The sequence below is a fragment of the Eretmochelys imbricata genome, chromosome 7, assembly GCF_965152235.1.
Source record: "Eretmochelys imbricata isolate rEreImb1 chromosome 7, rEreImb1.hap1, whole genome shotgun sequence".
Lineage (NCBI taxonomy): Eukaryota > Metazoa > Chordata > Testudines > Cheloniidae > Eretmochelys > Eretmochelys imbricata.
The window spans coordinates 51,879,695-51,904,750 of NC_135578.1; the positions used below are offsets into that span (position 1 = coordinate 51,879,695).

General features: G+C 42.4%; 1 protein-coding gene across 5 annotated transcripts in view; it reads left to right on the forward strand.

Annotated features, from left to right (window-relative positions):
* Positions 1-25,056, forward strand: part of USP4 (ubiquitin specific peptidase 4) — a 100,036-nt gene that overhangs the window by 48,153 nt on the left and 26,827 nt on the right. For 4 of the 5 annotated variants that reach the window (XM_077823056.1, XM_077823052.1, XM_077823054.1 and 1 more), the window contains one exon: positions 24,806-24,997. In XM_077823056.1, coding sequence (XP_077679182.1) covers positions 24,806-24,997 — 192 coding nt within the window. Of the gene's footprint in view, positions 1-22,204; positions 22,337-24,805; positions 24,998-25,056 lie in introns of those variants that run through there. The other variant, XR_013346728.1, reaches the window with a different exon arrangement.

Here is a 25,056-nt window from a genome sequence, read left to right on the forward strand (position 1 = left end):
CAGGGTTCTCCTATGTATCTGTGTAGGAACCTGTTTTTTGACATTCACAGAAAAGATCCTTGTGCATGACAACAAGGGTGGTGGGATCTCTGGACTGTACATTGCCAGCCATTTGCCAGACCACAAACAGCTAGACATTGTACAGTCCAACTCCCACCATTAATGAGACGCTCCTGGACTCAGCTAAGACTGTGTGGCAAACACCCACTACCATTGTAAAGGGACAAATAAGAAATATTATGTTCCCTCTCAGAATTTTTGTTCTCCAGCCCTCCACTTCACTCCTTGGTAGTGCGTACAGTAAATGAGCAGTGTAAGCGACATTACTCCTGTAAGGACCAAAAGAGGCTAGACCTTTTTGGACGGAAGTCTTATTCATCCATGATCCTGCAATTTCAGATCACAAACTATCAGGCGATCATTACTAAATATAATTTTACAAGGTATAATAAATGTACTGAAATTTCTTCCACAGGGAAACATAGGGAACAATTTCAGTCCATCTTCTCTCTTCTTTTCAAGTGTCCTTGGATGCCACAGACACCACTACCAGGTCCGTCTTTGCAGCAGTTGTTATACACAGGATGGTGACTCTGGAAGCTATAATCCCTTCAGTAGAGGCAAGTGATTGGTTTTCAACCTATGACCTACAAGACAGCTATTTCCATATAGCAAGACACCCATCACACAGGAAACACCTATGTTTTACTATAGGCCATTTTCAGTACTGAGTACTTCCTTTTGGCCTCTCTGTGGCTCCACGGGTGTTCTCAAAGTTCCTGGTGGTAGTGGCTGCTTACATCTGATGAGCAGCGATTTTAGTCTTCCTGTACCCTGACAAATCACTGCTCAAAGGCTGATCTTGTGAAGCAGTGCTGTCTTCTGCTTTCTCTTTTTTTCAGGAATTGGGTCTGCATCTAAATGCAAGAAAATCCACAATTAGCCCATGTACAGAAAATACAGTTGATAGGAGCGTACTTGGATTCGTTGGTAGCCAGGTTCATAACTTTTTCAGGTCTGGTCAGGACAGTTCAAGAAACTGTCTACAGCTCCTGGGACACATGGCAGTTTGCACCTTGGTGACCGACTGGGCAAAGCTATGCCTCTGCTGCTTTTATGGCTGGCTCAGAATGACTTATTCACAGGCCAGAAACACTTTGGAGAGGCAGGTCACAGTTCCCCTACAGGTGAGGAACTCCCTAGACTAGTGGAAAAGAATCAGCCCAGCGTTTGTGCAAGCATCTCTTTCATTCACCTAGCTCCAACAAGAACCATGACAACAGATGCATCACTGTTGGGATAAGGTCACCTCAGTGCCCTCACAACTCAGGGCAGATGGCCACCTCAGGAAACCAGTCTCCACGTCAGCCTGCTAGAACTCAGGGCAGTCAGGAACACTTGCTTTCATTTCCTACCCCTCACTGGGGCAAATCAATCAGGATCATGACAGACAATGTGACCTGCATGTTCTATATCAACAAACAGGGAGGAGCAAGATGCCCCCTCCCTGTGTGCCAGAACTATGAAGCTGTGGAACTGGTGTATAACCCATCAGATCCAATTTTTCAGCTGTCTGTCTCCCAGGCATTCAGAACACCACAGCAGACTTTCTCAGTAGGCGCATCTCCTAGGACTACGAATGGGAGTTGGACTTTCAGAGTTTCCAAAGGTGGGGATTTGCACAGGTGGATTTCTTTTCCATGTCCAAGAACAAGAAGTGTCCTCTATCCTGCTCAAGAGGATGTCTGGCCACCACCCTTGGATGAAGGGTCTGCTCTATGACTTTCCTCCAGCACAGCTAATACTAAGGGTGATGAACAAGATCAGACAAGACAAAGCTATGGATATCCTTACAGTACCGAGCTGGCCGAGATATGCTTGGCACTCTTACCTACACCACCTATGCATCCAGTTGCCATTCAAACTTCTGACCTTTTCCCATCTCCTCTCCCACGGTACAGATCATGTGTTTCACCCCATCGTAGGGGTTCTCTGCCTCAGAGCATGGTTTATCACTGGTTCACAGGGTTAGAATCTTCCTGCTCTTCAGAAGTGCAGCAGGTGTTACTGAACAGTAAAAAGGAGTCAACCCAAATAACTTACCTGCAGAGATCTGATGCGCTACCATTGGTGTCATTGTCACCGACTTGTGCCTGAATCCGTATTGCTATGTCATCCTGGATTACCTGTTGGAGCTAAAGAAATCAGGGTTGTCATCTTGACTAAGGTTCAGTTGGCCACAATATCAGCATTTGATCCTCCAGTAGAAAGGGTATACATATTTACTCATCCTATGTCATTAAGGTTTATTAAGGGTTTTGGGAATCTCTACTCCCCAGATTAGGACCCCACTCCAACTTGGGACCTCAGCGTGGTACTTAAATATCTCTCAAGACATCTATTTGAACCAGTGGCAACGCGCATAACTCATCTATGAAGATGGCGTTTTTAGTAGTTATCACGTTGGCCCATAGGGTTGGAGAAATTGGGGCCTTGATGGTAGGTCCCCCTTTACAGTGTTCTTCAAGGACAAGGTTTCTTTATGCCCATGCCCTGAATTCTTACCTAGGGTAAAATTGAAATTTCATCTTAACCAGTCCATTCATCTACCAGTGTTTTTGTCCAAAACTGCATAAGTCTCAACAGGCTTTGACCTGGTCTTGAGGTTTTCCCACTCTTCGGCATACCTCACAAGACCGGACGTAGGTAGAAACATCCTCGCCCGTTCCCTCCCAGTGGAAGGACTTCCCCAAACGGTCTTTGGTTTTGTTCACCCCAGCATGGCCACTAGGATGATCATGGGCTAATCTTAATAGTTTTACCCGGTACTTAGTTGGAACTACCAACTGTCTCTGAGGATGCCAGTCTTCCTGGCGCCTACCAGAAAGACTTTCTTTGTATAAAAGTCCTCTTTCTACAACAAACCGGGATCAATTAGAAGAGCTGAGAGGTGGTCGGTTGCTCCTTGCCACTGTCCAAGCTCCCTGGAGGCTTTCATCTGCTTCCTGTTTGGCCTGAAACTGTTCCCTTGATGCTGGAGGCATCAGTTCCTCACTGGATTGTGGACCTGGGCTTGGTCCCTTTAGAAGCGATTCAGGTGATGGAGTGGGTTCCGTTGGCAGTGAACCGCTCTCCGAGGGTGCACTATGTGGTATTTCAGGCTCTGATTGAGTCTCTTGTGTAGGGTTATCTGCTGCTGCTGCCAGTGCAGGCTCGGTGGTGCGCTTTGGGGTTGAAGTTGTAGACGGATTTGCAAGCGCTGGACTCAGAGCTGGCAATGGTTCTGGTGCTGGTTGCTTTGCCAGTTCCGGTTCTGGGACTGGCTTTGGCTGGGCCTCTGGGAATGGATCCACTACGGTTGTTGCAGTTGTTGGCAGGGTTCTAGTTCCCAAACCCAATGGGGAGATACGTTTTTGCGTGGACTACCATAAGCTAAATTCTGTAACTCACCCAGACAACTATCCAATGCCACACACAGATGAACTATTGGAGAAACTGGGACGTGCCCAGTTCATCTCTACCTTAGACTTAACCAAGGGGTACTGGCAAGTACCACTGGATGAATCCGCCAAGGAAAAGTCAGCCCTCATCATCCATGTAGGGCTGTATGAATTTAATGTGCTCCTTTTCGGGCTGCGAAATGCACCCTCCACCTTCCAAAAACTTGTAGGTGGTCTCCTAGTGGGATTGGGAGAATATGCAGTCGCCTACCTTGACAGTGTGGTAATTTTTTTCTGATTCATGGGCAGAACACCTGGAACATCTAAAAAAAAAAAAAAAAAAAAAAAGTCTTGGAGCTCATAAGGGAGGCAGGACTAACTGTTAAGGCTAAGAAGTGTCAAATAGGCCTAAACAGGGTGACTTACCTTGGACACCAAGTGGGTCAAGGAACTATCAACCCCCTACAGGCCAAAGTGGATGGTATCCAAAAGTGGCCTGTCCCGAAGTCAAAGAAACAGGTCCAATCCTTCTTAGGCTTGGCCGGATATTACAGGTGATTTGTACCGCACTACTGCCAAATCGCCGCCCCACTGACAGACGTAACCAAAAAGAAACAGCCAAATGCAGTTCAGTGGACTGAAGAGTGTCAGAAGGTCTTTAATCAGCTTAAAGTGACACTCATCTCTGACCCTGTGCTAAGGGCCCCAGACTTTGACAAGCCGTTCCTAGTAACCACAGGTGCGTCCGAGCGTGGTGTGGGAGCAGTTTTAATGCAGGAAGGACCGGATCAAGAATTCCATCCTGTCGTATTTCTCAGCAAGAAACTGTCTGAGAGGGAAAGTCCCTGCACAATCAGCAAAAAGGAATGTTATGCCATTGTGTATGCTCTGGAAAAGCTACACCCATACGTTTGGGGATGGCGTTTCCACCTGCAGACAGACCATGCTGCGCTGAAGTGGCTTCATACTATCAAGGACAATAACAAAAAACTTCTTCGGTGGAGTTTAGCTCTCCAAGATTTTGATTTTGAAATACAACAGATTTCAGGAGCTTCTAACAAAGTGGCTGATGCACTCTCCCATGAAAGTTTCCCAGCATCAACTGGTTAAAATCGTTCTTGAAATGTGGAACATAGTGTTAGTTTTTATATAATCAGTAGTATCTCTAGAGGTGCATGTGTCTTATTAACTCTTTCTCCTAGCGCTCCAGGAAGAAATCCCAACCAGTGTGGTACAGGCTGTCCAACACCGTCTGTGATTTGGGGGGCATGTCATAACCATACAGCTGATGGTAGCCTAGAATTCCTCCTTACCTGTAAGGGGTTAAGAAGCTCAAATAACCTGACCAAAGGGACCAATGGGGAAAGAAGATACTTTCAAATCGGGGAGAAAGGCTTTGTTGGTGTGTTCTCTGGGGAAAGCAGAGAAGCATCAGGTCAAAAAAAAACTCCTCCTATAAACCATCCTGGACAAGTCTCTGATATTACAAAAAGTGTAAGTAAATAAGGCAAGGTGCGTTAGATTACCTTTTTGTTTTCAACTTGTGAATTTTCCCTTTGCTAGAGGGAGGTTTATCCAGGTTTTTTTGTAACTTTAAAGTTTTGCCCAGAGGGGAATCCTTTGTTTTGAATCTGATTACCCTGTAAAGTGTTTACCATCCTGATTTTACAGAGGTGATTCTTTTACCTTTTCTTTAAATAAAATCCTTCTTTTAAGAACCTGACTGATTTTTTCCATTGTTCCAAGACCCAGTGGTTTGGGTCTTTGATCATTTTGTAACCAATTGGTTAAGATGTTATTCTCAAGCCTCCCCAGGAAAGGGGGTGTAAGGGCTTGGGGGGATTGCTGGGGGAAGAGGAACTCCAAGTGGTCCTCTTCCCTGGTTGGTTGTTAAATCACTTGGTGGTGGCAGCGTTACTTAAACCCAAGGTACAAGGGAGAATTTGTGCCTGGGGAGCTTTTAACCTAAGCTGGTAGAAATAAGCTCTGGGGTCTTTCATGCGGGTCCCCACTTTTGTACCCTAAAGTTCAGAGTGGGGAGGGAACCCTGACACACATGCACACCAGAAGTGGTGCACCCATAGGGACACAACTCGAAGAACTGCAGTTACTGCACAAGGTGAGTAGTAACCCCTTCATATGTGTCCTCTCCAGGAATACATAGTGTAACCAGTCTTGTGGTTAACAGGAGAAGTAGTTAAAACCTTAATTTACAATAGCATTTCAATCTCCCATTATAATCATGACAAGAAAAATTTAAGTCCAATTCCTTAACAGTGCTTTTGCACTACAAGAATATAGGCATAAGGATAGATCTCTGTCCAGATCTGCCTCTACAAGAAACGACCCCTTCCCATCTCAGTCAAAGTCAGGTGAGTCCTTGTGTGTGGGTCCTTAAGAATTAGGTCTACATAAACCTTCTGTCCAAAAAGGATTGGCCAAAGGAAGAAGGATGTGACGGTACTGGCTCCATCTCCATTCCACAAATCTAATGAGCAGTACCTAGCGGTTCCATCTGGGAGATCAATGCTGGGACACCATCCGACAGCTCCATTGTGGGATCCCCTGAACACTAGACCCTTGAATGACCAGCATCTGCCAATACCCTCCTAAGGGGCTCCCCAAACCAAAAGGAAGACTGAAGCCTTTACCTCACTGGAGAATATATTTGCTCTGTCATACCCACAGTCTCCCCTTCTATCAGGCTGGGCTCTTCATAAAGACATCCCTATGTCTAGGAAAACCACCCTGAGGTGAAGAGCATCCTCAATGACTATGTCCGCAACCATCCTCCCATCAGTACTGTCAGTACGACCAGCATAAGAGGAGCCTATCATTTCATCAAGTGAATCTGACACTCCAGAGGAGGCTTCCCACCCGCAGGGGAAACCAGCCTGGTCGGAGACCAAAGAAGGTATTGGAACCGTCCACCTCCTTCTGAATATGGCTACCCAGGGGACTGCTGGTACCTGATGCCTTGGCCCACTCCTTCTCTGGTTGATCCTTACTGGTTGCCCTGGGGCCTTTGGGATCTTTACAGTAAGCACCCAGGATCTGTGCAGGAATCTCACTGATCCTCCTCTCCCAGCTAATACCAGCTGGCTTTGTCAGAATGCATGGTGGATGAGGTCGAGCTGATTGAACCAGTTCCGTCAGGTATGTCGTCGTCCTCGTCAGATGAGGCAGTTGCTTCATCATCTCCTTTTCTACTTGATGACCACAAGCCGTATCAGGAGTTGTTAAAGAGGGTGGCAACTGAGCTGCAGATATCTGTTAGAGAGGTCCAGGATATGCAACAGGACCTATTGGACATCCTCTGGCCCCTTGAGAGTGGCCCTTCCAGCTAGCCAAACCATTTTGGGCCCTGCTAGATCAGTGTGGCATACCCCTGCCTCTTGTGCCCCTACCCCAAGGAGAGCTGAGAAATGATATTTCATGCCAGCTAAAGGGGCAGAGGTTTGTTTTTTTTTTCCCCACTCATCAGCCACACTCCTTAGTAGAGCAAGTGGCTAGAGAAAGGTCTAGGGTGTAGTACTCCAAGACTCCCCCAACTAACAAGGGTGGTAAACACCTCGACCTCTTGGGTAGGAAATCATTCTTGTTGGCTAATCTCCAGTTCAGAGTTAAGTACCAAGAGGAGTTAGCAAAATATGATTTCCTGAATTATGTCAAATTTGCAGATGGTGGATTTGATTTAAATCATGATTTAAATTACTAGTCAGGAAGACTCAATTTAATCATGGATTTCTACATAAAAGTACATTCTTGTTGGTTGTTATAACCGTAATACATATTCTTCACAACTCAGAGATAGATATAGGTTACATTTTTAGAAGGTACACACTATACATTTTTAAAGTGATTTTATTTTGAAAACTTTTCAGATTAGTTTTATAGCTATATCAGAAAATGAATGATTGGTTATTCCATTTACCAAAGGTAATTGAAGCAGATATTTATGAAGTCATTGGGAGGTGAACTATCTCCAATTCAACAGGTTAATCATTAATATTTGGAGGATTTTCTTGCCATGCTGTATTAGAAGGAGAACATCACCAGACAGACATGTAAATTGTTTTATTTAACTAAAACAACATTATGTATTCTGAATTTTTTTTCTTCAACAGCAAACATATTATATTTTAACAAAACAAGCATATGAATTTTTAAATTTAGTTAAACATTCAAGTTTTTTAAAATCAGGTTTGTTTTTATTAAAATTGTTTTAAAGTAAAATAGGTGAAATTTAAAAAAAAAAAAACCCACCAAAAATTAAATAGACTATGTCAGGTAAGTCAACATTAGAAACTTAAAATATTGGCTTCTGCACCTAACTCAGTCGTCTTCACCCTCATTTTCCTGTTTGTTCATAATCTGGAAAAGAAAAACAAGCTTTCCTGCTTTTTCAGGTCCCAAATGATTTCTCAATTTGGAATGAATTAGTCCAAAGGAAGAAAATATTCTTTCTACACCGGCAGAAGAAGCTACTGTTGTTAAAAGTGAGATTACCACTTCAACAGTGTCTGACTCCAAGTGCTTAAGTGACTTCCACCAGTTCACTGCTGTGACTTTCTTTAAAACCTCATCAGCAAACATATATTTCTTGAACGGTTCACCCTTAGCTCTGAAGTTTATTATAGTTGGCATTATGGAGAGTTGATTGCTGGATGTCCATGTCATAGCCAACTCCTCTTCTTCAGCAGTTAAGGTTTGACCCTGGTAGCGAATATTGAGAATATTTGCAAGAAAATGAGCTGGAGGTGGTGCTTGTCCCATTTGTTTTTTTTATGCTTGTAATTTAACTCTGTCATTGCATATTTCTCTCTTTAAGATCTCACTCAGTTCCTTCCAAATTTCAACAGTGTCAGCAGTAAAACAGCTATTTCCCTGCATTTTGTTCAAGGCTACAGAAATAGCTTCAGGGTACTCCAGCATCTGTTCAACATTTCTCTTAAGCCCAATACTGAGAACTTTGGCTATTTTTTCTATTTTTTCACAATTTTGTTCACAAACTGTCATCAGATTAGGCCATTTCTTGATATACTGCTCAAAACAGTCCAGTACTGAGTTCCATCGCACATCTTGCGGGAGAGTTAGCTTGCCTCCTCCCACTTTTTTCAGGGTAGCTCCTGCAAAGTGGTTGCTATGGAAGTATTTTGCAGTTTCAACAACATTAGCCTTTATTTCTGGAACACTGAAGTCTTTGGCTAGGAGGTGCACCAAATGAGCACTGCAACTGTATGTTATTAGCTCGATACTCTCTTCTAAGTAATTTCTTCTCATTTTGGATATATTTGCAGCATAGTCTGTGACCAAGCTCCATACTAGACATTTGAATTTTTTTTCAGTTTGTTGTTGCTTTTACTGCTACTACTTGTAAGTATTCTGCTGTGTGTGCATTATTGGTGTATCAGTTGTTTCTGTAAGGAAGACCATTCCCTTCTGGTATCACACAAGCACATACAACAGGATCGTGTGGACATTGCTCCACCCATCGAGACTCAGGTTAACAATTTTACCCTCTAGACCTTTTGCACGCTGCTTGATTTCTCTTTCATATACTGTATCCAGCAATTTGCCTGTGACATCTGCTCTGTTGGGTGAGCTGTGTCCTGGTCTTAATGATTGAACCATGTTAATGAAGTGTGGGTTCTCAATCAGACAGAAAGGAGAGTTCATTGCATAAAGAAACCAGGCAATTTTTTCATCGATTACCTCTTTTTGTAATCTGCTGGTTCTGATCACATACTTATCTATCGTTGTTTCTGGATGATGGAGATTTTTTTTTTCCTTTTTGCTACAGGTCTGTGACATACATAATGTGACTGAAACACTATCATTGGCAGATAACCAGGAAACTATAGAAAATGATGGTGATCTTGCAGGCGGATAGTCTTCAGAATCCTGTATGTTGAGGATGGATTCTCCTAAACAAAATAAGTCAATGAAGTTATTTAATTATTATTACCATACTGTTCATTTAGTATTACTCATTGGCTTCACTGACACTCAGTACTACTTTCAAGGTGAAATTGTAAACGGGAAAATCTGCCTATTTCAGCTATTTATTTTTTTATCACAACTGCATCTAAAATGATAGTACCAGAGAGTAACAACTATATTTTTTGCTCAAACATGAGAATTCGAGTAGTCCAGAAGGAAGACAGGCAGTCCTTAAGAAAGAAGTGTGAAATAAAAAAGTTTACCAACCTGAAGAATCTGCATGTTTAGACATGTTCCTTTCATCATCTTCAACGCAGCTTCCTCCTGAGAAAGAACACTTCTCATGATGTTTTTTCATTCAGGCAAGCAGCCCTTGCATTTCTTCATTGCACTGTTTGCATTTTGCATGCATGCCTGTCTTACCCACAGGTAGAGGAACTTCATTAAAATATTCATTAAAAGATTTAGTTGGGATTGGTCCTACTTTGAGCAGGGGGTTTGACTAGATGACCTCCTGAGGTCCCTTCCAACCCTGATATTCTATGATTCCCAGACTGGGTCTCTTTTATGGCCTGCTGCCATTATAGGTTTTTCCTTCTAGTGAGAGAATGGTACGGTAGTTCTCAGATCAATGAAGGCTACACTCAGAAAGACCTCAAGACTTTTGGAATATGCTGCTCAAACAGTTTCACTTTTGTTGCTACTGCCTGTCCCTCCCTTCTCACATTTATCTCCAGACTTCTTCTCCTTGTCCATATCTATTCCGCCCCTAACAATCTTCTATTCATTGAACTTTTTGAAACTTTGCACTTTTAGAGAGAGGTAAGGGGTTGACTCTGTGTACACAAATTTGCAGAGGGACAGCAGGGTTGAGGTCTGTTATTTCTCACCTCTAGATATTTATTTATTTTAAAACATTTTTGCTGTTAACAAACATATTATCTCTGGAGATGCAAATCCACAGTTTGAGAACTGCAAAACTAAGCATCTCTGATGGTATCTTCTAGACTGAACACTGAGTCTGATTGAGTAGATAGAAAGGTTAACCTAAATAATCTATACAGAAGCCCCTGGAATCCCATAAAATTGGGTCCCTAATCAATGAACTATTGGAACTCATTTACAAAACTTTTCTTAAACATTACATGAATATATTGTCCCATACCATAGAATTTGAATTTATAATCCCTATTCCATGATTAGATATCTTTGAGCTATAATGTATTTTAATTAAAACTATCTTTAGATAGGTTTTTTCCTCAAAAAGCATTTTATCAAAAAGACTGATTTATTTTTTTTTTAAAAAAATCATTGATTTTTATCCATCCTGTTCGCAGACTTTAAAACAGACTTCCCCAGGAAAACAAGGCCAAGTTCCAAACCCTTATTGATGAAGGCAGGCATACTGGCCAAGACATCACTTCAAGTGGTAGTAAACACAACTGATACTGCCCGCAGAGCCGTCACTAGAGCTGTAGTCAAAAGGCATGAGTCATGGTTGCATGGTTCCCTAAAATGCTCCAGAATACCATCAAGGACCTTCCCTTTCATGAGTCTTACTTGCTTAATGAGAAGACCGATTGTTTCTTGACACATTCAGAAAGACTTGAGAACAGCCCTCTGTCCCTGGGCATTTATGCCCTGACCTTAAAGAGGAAACATCACAAGCAACCCTATAGGCCCAGACCACAATTTCCTCAGGTGTTCTATCATCAATGCCCATATGACCCCACATGTAAGAAGCAAAGGGCTTAAAGATAGATGGCGTCTTCTACCACCACCACTTCACCCACCATCCAAGGGGTTCTTCTGATGGTATGTTCAAGGACTGCGTACTGACATTGATGGCATACCTCGTTGTCCCTCATGCCTTTGGAAGCTGCCTTACCCTCTTTGCTCTCAGCTTGGCAAAAATAACTACAGACATGTGGGACTAGACGTCATCCACTAAGGGTACATTATTGAGTTTAATCTCACCTACTTGCCACAAACCCTCTTCCTGGCCCCTTTTCAGGGACCACTTTATCACAAGGAGATTCTTCTTCAAGAGGTAAATTCTCTTCTCCAGAAAAAGGTCATAGAACCAATGCCCCCTCAATATCAAGGGAAGGGGTTCTGTTCCCCATATTTCTTGGTCCTCAAGAAATCCAATGGATGGACACCGATTCTTGATCTTCACCAACAATGTATTCAACCAAAAATTAAAATTCCACATTGGCATCAATAATCACCCCTCTGAAAGGGGGCACTTTGTTCATGGCCCTTGACATTAAAGACGCGTACTTTCATATCGACATTCACCCATCCCACAGAAGGTTCCTCAGATTCCTCTTTGGAAGGACTGCTTCCAGTTCAGACTCTTTCCATCTGGGCTAGCTTTGCATAACATACTGCTGTAGATACCTAGAATTGTTAGCTACTCTGTTACCTCTTTGCCTCAGCAAGAGTGAACTTTGCTGGAGATTAGATTTTGTGTTAGCTCTCAGCCACACCAATCTGTCTTCCTCGCCAGCAAACTCCTCAAGGCTCTCCCTGTCTAAACCTTGCCTAGCAGGTAACAATCAGTGAACTCCAGCCATTGCAGAGCCTTTATTACTGTATACTTACAGAAGATATAAAGTTTGCTGCTCTTTCAAAGAGTCAGTGCATTACAGTTTATTAGCTTAAGTGGAGTAAACATACCCTTCTCTTCAAACACAGCAGTGAATTGTTTTATAGTAAAAGTAAAACAAATTTATTAAAGAAATCATAGGTTAAGTGATACCAGGTATATAAGGAGTAAAGATAAAGGGTTACAAACAAACAAAAGATAAAAATATGCTTTCTAAAGGCTAAGACCTAACTAAAGATATACTCTTTGTTCAAGACAGTTTCCTCACCATTCTTTTTTCCAGCAGTAGTTGACTAGCTTTTAGCCAGGATCCAGAGTCTAAGGTGCTGGTTTTCCTTTTCTGCACAGGTGAAGGATAATCACAAGTTTTCATGTGTTCTTATATTGCAAAGTCTGCCTTGGTTTCAAGGGTCAGTTGATTCCCTGAGGTTCAGTCTCCTGTTTCCTCCAGGCTGACTTCATTTTGATTGAAGTATTCTCCTAGTGTGTTCCATTGTGATACTTCCTGCTGCAGTTTTACAGGGTAAATGGTCTCTTCCTGCAATCTTTAACATCTGGTCTTAGTTTCTAAAAGATACCTGATAAGGCATATTTTGTACAAATATCATTGCAGTAGTGTGTAGGGTGTGAATATAGGGGTGCCTAGGGTCACACTACCACACCCGGGGTCTTCACAAAAGTCCTTTCAGAATTGGCAGCTTGGATAAGATTAAATAATTTCACAGTCTTTCCATATCTCAGTGACTGGTTCCTGACTGGCAGATCCAGTAGGAAAGTCTGCTCGGTGACAGCGTTCTGTTTTTCCCCCCTTCCCCCCCCAGGTATTAATACATAATTTGGGTTAATTAATAAGTAAAAAGTGATTTTATTAAATACAGAAAGTAGGATTTAAGTGGTTCCAAGTAATAGCAGACAGAACAAAGTGAATTACCAAGCAAAATAAAATAGAACACACAAGTCTGTCCAATATAGTAAGAAAACTGAATACAGATAAAACCTCACCCTCGGAGGAGTTCCAGTAAGCTTCCTTTTACAGACTAGTCTCGATCCAGCAATCACTCTCACCCCCTGTAGTTGGTGTCCTTTGTTCCAGTTTCTTTCAGGTATCCTTGGGGGTGGAGAGGCTATCTCTTGAGCCAGCTGAAGACAAAATGGAGGGGTCTCTCACGTGCTTAAATAGATTTTCTCTTGTGGGTGGATACCCCTCCCTCCCCCGGTGTAGAAGTTATAGAATCATAGAATATCAGGGTTGGAAGGGACCTCAGGAGGTCATCTAGTCCAACCCCCTGCTCAAAGCAGGACCAATCCCCAATTAAATCATCCCAGCCAGAGCTTTGTCAAGCCTGACCTTAAAAACTTCTAAGGAAGGAGATTCTACCACCTCCCTAGGTAACGCATTCCAGTGTTTCACCACCCTCCTAGTGAAAAAGTTTTTCCTAATATCCCACCTAAACCTCCCCCACTGCAACTTGAGACCATTACTCCTTGTCCTGTCCTCTTCTACCACTGAGAATAGTCTAGAACCATTCTCTTTGGAACCACCTCTCAGGTAGTTGAAAGCAGCTATCAAATCCCCCTTCATTCTTCTCTTCTGCAGACTAAACAATCCCAGTTCCCTCAGCCTCTCCTCATAAGTCATGTGTTCCAGATCCCTAATCATTTTTGTTGCCCTTCGCTGGACTCTCTCCAGTTTATCCACATCCTTCTTGTAGTGTGGGGCCCAAAACTGGACACAGTACTCCAGATGAGGCCTCACCAATGTCGAATAGAAGGGAACGATCACATCCCTCGATCTGCTGACTATGCCCCTACTTATACATCCCAAAATGCCATTGGCCTTCTTGGCAACAAGGGCACACTGCTGACTCAGATCCAGCTTCTCATCCACTGTCACCCCTAAGTCCTTTTCCGCAGAACTGCTGCCTAGGCATTCGGTCCCTAGTCTGTAGCGGTGCATTGGATTTTTCTGTCCTAAGTGCAGGACCCTGCACTTATCCTTGTTGAACCTCATCAGATTTCTTTTGGCCCAATCCTCCAATTTGTCTAGGTCCCTCTGTATCCTATCCCTGCCCTCCAGCGTATCTACAACTCCTCCTAGTTTAGTATCATCCGCAAATTTGTTGAGAGTGCAATCCACACCATCTTCCAGATCATTTATGAAGATATTGAACAAAACCGGCCCCAGGACCGACCCGTGGGGCACTCCACTTGATACCGGCTGCCAACTAGACATGGAGCCATTGATCACTACCCGTTGAGCCCGACAATCTAGCCAACTTTCTACCCACCTTATAGTGCATTCATCCAGCCCATACTTCTTTAACTTGCTGACAAGAATACTTTGGGAGACTGTGTCAAAAGCTTTGCTAAAGTCAAGAAACAATACATCCACTGCTTTCCCTTCATCCACAGAACCAGTAATCTCATCATAGAAGGCGATTGGATTAGTCAGGCATGACCTTCCCTTGGTGAATCCATGCTGACTGTTCCTGATCACTTTCCTCTCGTGTAAGTGCTTCAGGATAGATTCCTTGAGGACCTGCTCCATGATTTTTCCGGGGACTCAGGTGAGGGTGACTGGCCTGTAGTTCCCAGGATCCTCCTCCTTCCCTTTTTTAAAGATTGGCACTACATTAGCCTTTTTCCAGTCATCTGGGACTTCCCCCGTTTGCCACGAGTTTTCAAAGATAATGGCCAATGGCTCTGCAATCACAGCCGCCAATTCCTTTAGCACTCTCGGATGCAACGCGTCCAGCCCCATGGATTTGTGCACGTCCAGCTTTTCTAAATAGTCCCTAACCACCTCTTTCTCCACAATGGGCTGGCCACCTACTCCCCATGCTGTGTTGCCCAGCGCAGCAGTCTGGGAGCTGACCTTGTTAGTGAAGACAGAGGCAAAGAAAGCATTGAGTACATTAGCTTTTTCCACATCCTTTGTCACTAGGTTGCTTCCCTCATTCAGTAAGGGGCCCACACTTTTCCTTGGCTTCCTTCTTGTTGCCAACATACCTGAAGAAACCCTCTTGTTACCCTTAACATCTCTAGCTAGCTGCAGCTCCAGGTGTGATTTGGCCCTCCTGATTTCATTCCTACATGCCCGAGCAATATTTTTATACTCTTCCCTGGTCATCTGTCCAATCTTCCACTTCTTGTAAGCTTCTTTTTTATGCTTAAGATCCGCAAGGATTTCACCGTTAAGCCAAGCTGGTCTCCTGCCATATTTACTATTCTTTCGACACATCGGGATGGTTTGTCCCTGTAACCTCAATAGGGATTCCTTGAAATACAGCCAGCTCTCCTGGACTCCTTTCCCCCTCAAGTCCAGCTACAAGATGGAGTTTTGGAGTCACATGGGCAAGTCACCTGTCCATGAATGACTCAGAACTTACAGGTAACAGCCATGGTTCACATGCTACCTTTAATGTCCTCATGTAGACTTCTTACGTGGATTGGAGCCTTCCAAGATCCATTGTCCGTTAAGTGCTTCTTGACTTGGCACTTAAATTCCCTTCTAAAGAAGCTGACCAAATGCCTTACTAAGGTTATTTAAAATCAAACAAGTATACAGCCAATATTCATAACTTTGAATACAACAATGACACATGCATACAAAGAGGATGAATATGTTCAGTAGATCATAACCTTTACATAGATATGTTTCATGGCATATGTAGCATAAAACATATTCCAGTTATGTCATATACACATTCAGAAGCATATTTCCATAAAGCCTTATGGGGTGCACCATCACACAGTATACCAGCCAGGCATGCACAAGTCCCTAGTAGACACACTCAGCAGACGTTTTTCAACAGACCACGAATGGGAGAGTCATGATTCCATTCTCAACAATCTCTTCAACCAAGGGGGAACATCATCCTGAAATCTCTTTGCGTCACCAGGGAACAGAAAACTCACTCTGTACTGCTCCAGAGCGGCTCTGGGCTGAGACTTGAAGGGGACACCCTTCTGTTACCCTGGATGGATCACCTCACGTATGCCTTCCATCCCACTGATACCACAAGTCCTGTGAAAGATCCATCATGACAGGGCTCAAGTAATCCTCATCGAGCCCAACTTGGCCCAAGGCAGTTCTGGTTCTTGGACCTCATGAAGATTTCAACGTGTCTGCCCATCAACATCCGACCATTTCTGGATTTGCTGGTGCAACACAACAGCACAATCAAGCATCCCAACCCAGCACCACTACAACTCAAGGCCTGGTATTTGGATGGACATCAGATGTAGAGCACACATGTTCAGTAGTGTTCAATCCATCCTCAACCATAGCAGGAAGTATTCTACCAGGATTCAGCCAAATGGAAGCATTTCTCTTCCTGATTACGATAATGCCAGTCATCTCCAGAGTCTGCTGGGATCCAGCTATCCTTGATTACCTACTCACCATTAAGACATTGGATTTTTCTGTCAGTTCCCTACAGGTCCATTGGGCAGCAATCAGCACTTTTCATCCTATCAAGGACCACACTATCTTCGTTCATCCTATGACGACTAGATTATTGAACGGGCTTCTCAGATCTTTTCCACTGGTGGAGTTTCCAACACCTCCCTGGGACCTCAACTTCGCTCTTTTGCTTCTCATCAAACCTCCTTTCAAACCATTAGCCATCTGCTCTGTGTTTGATCTCTCAATGAACGTTGCCTTTCTAGTTGCTATCAAATCAGCCAGAAGGCTGAATGAGCTGGGAGCGCTCGTAGCAGATCAGCCGTTTACCATTTTTCATAAAGAGAATGTCTTTCTTTGCTTCCACCCAAAATTCACTCCTAAAGTGATTTGAGAGTTTCATATGAATCAAACTGTCCACTTACTAGTATTTTTTCCAAAGCTGCAGACCCCTGATGAAAGAGGAGACTTCACTCCCTAGATGTCCAGTGGACACAGGACATTTATCTACTGAGAACAAAAGTAATTAGAAAGAAACTTAGACTTTTTATTTCCATAGCAGAGATTGAGAGATCAAGCTCTATCTGTGCAAAGATTCTAAATGGATCTCGGGCTGCATCATCCTTTGTTAGCAACGAACTCATATCCCCACCTTGCCCAGAGGCAATGAAAGCCCACTTCACCAGAGTGCAAGCAACCTCTATGGCGTCTTTGTGAGACATACCTTTACTAGATATACGGAGGGCAGCTAGCTGGAGCTCCTTATGCAACTTCACAAGACACTACGCTTTGGTCCAGTCTTCTAATACAGATACAGCTGTGGGGACGACGGTATTACAGACAGCCATAACTTTGCATCCTCATACGCACTTCCTGTTGACTGCTGCTTACTAATCTCTCATGTGTGGAATACACATAGGGACCATGATTCAAAGAAGAAATGGTGGTTACTTACCTGTAACTGGAGGTTCTTCGAGATGTGTGGTCCCAAGCTGTATTCCTCTACGTGTCCTCTGCTGTGGATCATAGCCAGATTCATAGTAAGGAAAGGAACTGGAGAGGTGTCAGTCCATACTGGCCTTTATATTTTTTGTTTGGAGCACGAGGAGAACAATTGCACACATACAGACCTTTGGACACTGCTTTCTAAAAATTTCCAGACTCAGGTGCATGGTGTGCATAGAATACAGATAGGGACCACACATCTTGGAGAACATCCATTTCTAAAAGTGCATTTCATAGTCTGTAATTGGGCCTGGAGGTGAGCAAGAAAGAGGGATTCTCCTTGCAGCTTTTTGTGCGTATCACTTACTGGAATAAAGTTTTTTTAGGAATTTGTTTAATTAACATGAACACTTCATTTAATAAAACAGACAATCAAAGACCTAAATAAATAAGCTGTTGATCTCCAAGCATTTGTATATGGAAAAGAATTGTAAATATCTCCTAAAGTTCAGTAAAGGCAAAGGTGGGTTTGCAATAACCTAAAATTATAGGTTTCAGAGTAGCAGCCGTGTTAGTCTGTATTCGCAAAAAGAAAAGGAGTACTTGTGGCACCTTAGAGACTAACAAATTTATTTGAGCATAAGCTTTCGTGAGCTACAGCTCACTTCATTGGATGCATTCAGTGGAAAAGACAGTGGGGAGATTTATATACATAGAGAACATGAAACAATGGATGTTACCATACATACTGTAACGAGAGTGATCACTTAAGGTGAGCTATTACCAGCAGGAGAGCTGGGGGGGGAGGGGGGAACTTTTGTAGTGATGATCAAGGTGAGCCATTGTTAATAACCTTTTTTGCACCAAGATTGAGGTCTGTGATTTAGTGTGCAGAGCTGGGAGTGGAGCAAGCAAAGTTTCACTGTGCGAGTTTCATCTGATGATAAGTTGAGAGGGGGGAAAAGGGACAGAGGAAGGAGGTTTTTGGTATCTGTGACATCTTTGCCGGGAGGATTTTGGGTTGTCTCCAATTAATCCGGAAGCTTTACTGGTGGTTTAATGGACTCCAGAATAGAATTTTTGAGATTTTCAGTGTATGAAATGCAGCCTGCAACATGGCTCTGTTTTTAGGTTAAAGGGGAAATGATTCCTGATGTTAAAAAGATTCTCTGATGTTTAATTACAAAGATTAGTAAATCACTAAAAATCTTTTTTAGAGCATCTGAAATGTACCATAAAGTTTGGCTAATTGACATTTTACTAATCTGTGCATTTCATAAGTCACTCTTGCACACCAGTGGTCTGACCTTACTTTCCACCAAAAATTCAGTGACAAACTTCATTGTGTGCAAAACATACTCCATAGTACTCACTAGTATATTCTGAAGAAGTGGAAGTTAAACTACATTTGTTGAATAAACAAAGTACGTTTTGAGTTGTACTATACTTGCTTTGTTGTGTGCTTACTCACTCGCTTGCAGCCGATCTCCCAGGCATTTTTGAGAATTAATCAGTCCAAGATTTTCAAAAATGGGTGCCCTAAATATAGGGCCCCAAATCCATATTTAAAACCCTAAATAAATGGCTGGACTTTCAAAAGTGCCAGCCGCCCAGCAGTTCCCATTGAATTCACTGGTTGGGGGGTGTAATTCTTGAAGAGTCTGGAGTCCTTCAGGCTCCATTCATCTGTAAATTCTGTTGGTGTGGAGAGAGTGGCTCTAATCTGAGCCTGAAGGAGGTATAACTTTCCTACAGCTCTGTCTCTAGTTCCATGCCACAGATTAAATCTGTTATTTAGATTGTGAGCCCTTCCGGAAGGGACAGTCCTTTCATAGCATCTGGAAATTGCCTAATGCATTGTGGGCACTGCCAGAAACAAAAGATATTTAATGTTACTAAATGTGCCTGTGAATATGGTTGATATCTGAGAACACCAGGAATAATCATAGGGCTGTTGTGGTGGATATGAGACCCTGGGCAACCCTGTGAGAATTATCCTCCGGAACACTGAAATCAAGGACCACATGTATGCATTTGTTTTATGTAATCCAAAGTTCGTTGCTCAAGTGATATCGAGTTCTAGGGTCCTTAGAAAACCTGGCCTGGCAGTTTTTTCTTTTCTTCTTATCCCAGTACTGTTTCATGAGGTGGATCCAAAAAAGGAACATTTTCCCTCCTAAATGGTCAATTCTTTGTAACATCTATCCAGCATTGTTTTGAAGAGAGAATCAATAAAGAAAGTTAAGTTAGGTCTGCAGATAGGAGAACAGAATCACTCTTGGTGGACTTGAGTTTCATGATTCTGGAGTTTTGAATTCAATAAATGTTGTTAATTAGCACCCAGTGTTCATTTTGCAGATGGAAGGAGGGATCTATAGGAAATGTAGAACAGCCTCCTTTGACACCCTGTACCCAAGTAACACCCTGTAACCTCATATTCACCCCTTTTATATGATATTTTGTACAAAGCATGCCTCATGAGTCATCATTTGAAAAGTCATAATTTGCTGAACATCATTGTCCCATAACATTTCTGCATTAATGTTGTATATGGAGTTATGAGATTTTGCTATATGTTTGTTACTGAAACATATTGAAAGTCCTGGAAAATGCCCACAGACTAGCTCCTTAGAGATAACAGAGGACTGTAGACCGAGGCCTTACATGTCGTTCTCCAAACAGCACATACACAGAAGGTATAAGCAAGAAATTTGCAATTCACCAGAGGTACACTTCACATCTCACATATACCACAGACTGTATGTCTTGCACCCCAGCAGGAGGGTATTCCTTCAGGAGAGTAGGAAGGTATAAAATAAAAGACAATGGCTTTTTCATTACCTCTCCTTCCCCATCTCTCCTCACGGCAGCATTAGCATTTAAAAGACAAAAGGGGAGCATCATTGAGCTGGGAGGGGTGGTCCCAGGCTGGAAGGAGACAGCCTGTTGAATATCCTTGGTTATGTTTAGGAATTAGATTGCAACATTATTTTAGTTCCTTTTGTAACCAATTCTGACTTTTATGCCTTTACCAGTTATAATCACTTAAAATCTATCTTTCTATAGTTAATAAACCTGTTTTAATATTTTATTTAAACCAGTGTGCTTTGATGGAAGTATTTGGGGAATCTCTACTCAGGTTAACAAAGGCTGGTGCATATCCATTACCCTTTGATGGAGTGGTGGACTAGTTAATCGGAGTATCTTCCTGTATAGAGTTCACGAGTGGCTGGGAGAACATTCATGTAACTTTCCTGGATGTGCCTTTATATGCTGATGGCTGTGTGAGAGAAAAGCCTGGAGGGACTGCTTTTCACTCGCCAAGCAGCGTAAGAGGTGTCCCGAGCTAGAGAGTTCCGAGCTAGTGATTCCACAGTTCAGATTGTACCCTGGGGATGTGTCACCTCCCTTCAGTGAAGCGCAGAGTGTGACAGTACAATTACGACTTTCTTTCTGTTGCTTTTGTCAGCAGGATCCCTTAAGTGTCAGATGAGGGCTTTGACCAGAAAGCATTGGAACAGGTCTCGCTGTACACAGGGCAATGTACAGTTACATTGCCAAACAGGCACTTTGTCAGGGAGAGCATTCGGAGGCTCATGGAGGTAGAGGATAGAGGACACTACACTTCTTTTTCCACATAACTGTTTAACAAAGGATGTCTTGTGTTAGTGCCGACGTTTTAATCCCAATTGTACTTCTCAAAACCGCTGGTGTGTGGAAGATAAAATGCTTGGTTTTGAAAGATACACTGGAAAGTATTTTTAAAATCCTGGATATGAGGCTTTTTTTTTTTCCCCTTGGTCCCTTTATTATGGCTAACCAAAACCTGAAAAGCTTTGTTTTGTGTTGGGTCTTTTGGGGGCAGGTGATTATTTCTGTTTTTTACCTTAAAAATATCTGGAATATCAACTCTGGTGTTTCATGGATTTCCTGGAAGACTTCTGGGACATCTCAAGACATGTACATTGTGAATTCTCAAAGCTTAATTGAACTTTTGGGGGTGTTGAATCTTTAACAAAAGGATCTTTTCTCCCAAAACTTCATTTGGAGTTTAAATTAAATAGGCCTTAACAAAAAACAAACTAGAATTTTGGGCAGATGAACTAAAAGCCTTTTTCCTCTTGGTTGTTCAGCTTCCAGTATCTTGGTTCTTATGATGTCATTGTTTCGCTACTTCTCTAGTAACAATAGAGCCTTCCAGGACAGGCAAGACCTAAATATCTTATGTTTTAAAAAAAAAAAACTTCTAGCTTAAAACAAAACCAAATGCAACCTTAGTCTTCTGTATCCACCTTAAAGTGGAAAGAAGGTACGAGTGCCTTGTTTTCCTTTGCAGGTCAATTTTGTGAGGAAAGGGAGAGAGTGGCACTGGAATTCTCTGAAAGTAGTTTCTTTCACAGGTCTCCTTACTCATACGCTCTCCCCCTTATGACAGTAGGTTTCAATGTATAATTGAGACAGTTCCATACAAACCAATGGTATAGTAATTGACAATTGGAGCATATAAACTGTAGAGGGGGAGATGCTTTTTGAAGCAAGGAGTGTGGGTTTAAATAAAATAGAACTTCTCATAAGGCCCTTGGAAATGCACACAAGGGCCTTGTGTCCAAAGTGTTGCTCTGTGGGAGTATTTCCACTTCCCATAGCACCGTAAATTGTTCTCTGGAGGAATGTTATTCCTGCTGAAAGAATAGTGAGATCTCTGTGGCATGTGATCAGAATATGACTATGTAAAGGTGGTCTGCAAATCAATCTGACAAAATGCCATCAGGTGTTTGTGCTGAATGCCCTCATTCTCCAGGCTAAACAGAAGAGGGCATTCAGTACATAACCAGAACACTTACTATCTTTTTTTCTTAGGTCCCATGATGTCCAGCCCCACTAGGGCTTCCGGCTCCCGCTCCGATGTAACGCCCCAGCATGTACCATGCTGGTGATGTCACATCACCCAGGGATCCTGCTGGAGCATGGAGCCGGCCTACAAGGGGTCAGGTAAGTGACTTTTTAAAAAGTACATTGCACAGTTTTGCAAAGTCTTATAGTTTTTGGTTTGGGGTTTTTTGTTTAATTTAAATTTCTTCTTAGGTCATGGGACCTAAAACGAAAGCTTTTCAAGTGATTAATATTCTGAATACCCCCATTCTTGTAGCCTGGCTAATGGGGGCATTCAGTATATTGTATTGTTAAAGTTGATGCAACTTTGCCGAGTTGATTTGCAGGTCACCTTTAACTTACACTTTAACTTATGTGCACATTTTTATAAAATGTGTGTTTGCCATATCATGAACCACTTTATTCGGCTTTCTCTGTCTTACCACATGCTGTGATTTTTATTCCAAAAAGTTCCTGGTTTCTAAAACATCGATTTGGGTGCAGAAGCTTCTGACCTAGTACCATGATAAGGACATAGCAATTTTGTCAGTCTGGATCAGATCAGTCAGTGATCCAGCTAGTCCGGTGTCTTTTCTCTAGCAGTAGCTTATACCAGATGTTTCTAAGCAAGGTGTGAGAAACTCTGCAGTAGGCAGTTCTGGCAAGATTTTCCTAACCTTCTCAATTAGCAATTGACTCATGTCCTGAAATGAGGTTTTAGTTCCTTTCCAAAACTAATCTGTATGTTTAATATTTGCTATAACAACTTTGGATATTCTCATTACCGTAATAAATGTCTAATTTTTTTTAATTTTATCAAGCTCTTGGCCTCCGTAATGTCCTGTTATGATCAGTTCTACAGGCTAATTGTCCATTGCGCTTCTTGTGATTAGTTTTGAATTTGCCACTTTTTAGTTTCACTGGCTGTCCCCTTGCTCAGGTATCATGAGAGAGGGTGAATAAAAGCTCCCAACCTTCCTCTCTAGGTCACGCATTGTTTTGTTTACTTTTATTGTATCCTCCTATAGGGTAACAATCCTGGTCTTTGCAGTCTCTTCATCGGAGACTTTATTCAGGCCCCTAGTCAGTCTCATTACTCTTCTCTGCCCTCTCTAATTCTGCAGAATCCTTTGTAAGATACGATAATGCTATTTTCCTTGTTATTCTTTATTCCATTACATAAAACACTGGGGTTTTTTAGCCATTGCTGCACATTGAGCTGTCTACAGTGATACCCAGTCCCTTTGCTGGGTTGATGTAGTTAATTTAGAACCTTTTAAGATGTATGAACAATTCATATTATTCTCTCCAATGTGTGTGTGTATTGTATTTGTCAAAACTGAGTATGTGCTGACATCATTTTGTCCATTCACGTAACTATGCTGGGTACCTCTAAAGGTCCTAATGCTCCTTTGTTCTTGACTAAACTAAATAATTTTGTCATGTGCAAATTTTGCCACTTTGATGCTTGCCCCTTTTTTCCAGATAGTTAAATAATAAGTATATTAAACATTGGTATTCTACCTTGTGGCACCAGTGTTAACCTTTGTCAAGATGTAAACCGGACATTTATTCTTATTCTGTTTTCCTTTTTTTAGACAGTTTTTGACCCATAAACGATATTTTGCCTTTTTCATCATGACCATTTAGTTTCTTTAGTAGCTTTTTTGAGGGACTTTGTGAAAGGCCTTTTGAAAGTCTCAATGAATTGAGAAGCGGCAAATGCTGATTCTTAAAGATCTGTCAGCTGCCTTTAACACCATGGGATATAAGTCTTGCTGACACGTCTGTGGTTCCTAGTAGGAGCAGGTAGAGCTCCTCCTGAGTGGCTCTACTCGTTTATTCTGGTGGGTAGTTTTGGGCAGTTGCTTTTAAGGCTGTTTACTGCAAAGTACTGTAAAGTTACAGCTTGTTGCCCCTCTGGTATAGAAGTGTGCTGGGATAGTTATTGAAATATGGGTTGCAGTACTTTAGTTTGAATATGATGCTTAGCTCTGTGTCCCCATTACTTCTGAACCTACTCGTGCAGTGGAACAAAGGACCCAAGGTCTGTATGAGATTGAAGCATGGAAGAGGGCTGGCCTTCTCAGGCTCAGTTTGGATAAGGCTGAGGTAAATGTTGATTTCATGTGTGGACGGGGGGGCAACCAGAAGAATTTGGCAAGGAATATATGCTGTTTGTTATGCGGGTACATGAAGGAGATGGTGTGGTTAACTTTTTTTCAAAAGGGACAAAACGTTTATCACATTAGAGTCAGTTACCAATATGTATTTTCCTAATGGTGCTTTTTAACATAAACAATATCTGTAGTCACCACAGCAATGTTCTGCAGGAGGCGAGGGAGACAGCAGGGGTCTGGGCAAAGGGGCAGGGATAGTGGTCTGCACAATCCTCAGTGCCTGGGAGGTGTCCATGAGAGAATCTCTCTGTTAAGGTGTGGTCCATAATGTGCCAAAAGTTTGAGAACCCTTCTTGTCCTTCCCAAGTGTGAATCTTTTGCAGAACCCTTGCTAGAGTTAATTAGTATTGCTTCTGTCTGCCCACTGTGCTTTAGGGGTAGAACTCACCCATTTCTTTCTTTCAAACAGATATGAAGTTTGCAAGTCAAGCGAGGATGGTGCTGAGTGCATCACTCTTTCTGTATACTTCAGAGAAAAAAGAATAAGACAGTCCAGCACTTCTTCAGGGACTGTTCTTTGTGGGCAGCCACTACTAATATCTGTGCCCAAACACAAGCTCACTCTGGATCACTTGTACAAGGTTGTCTTGGAGCAGATTGGGTAAGTACAGGCATGGCAGTGGGGATGTTCATACAAAATTCTAGTATTAGCTCATGCGG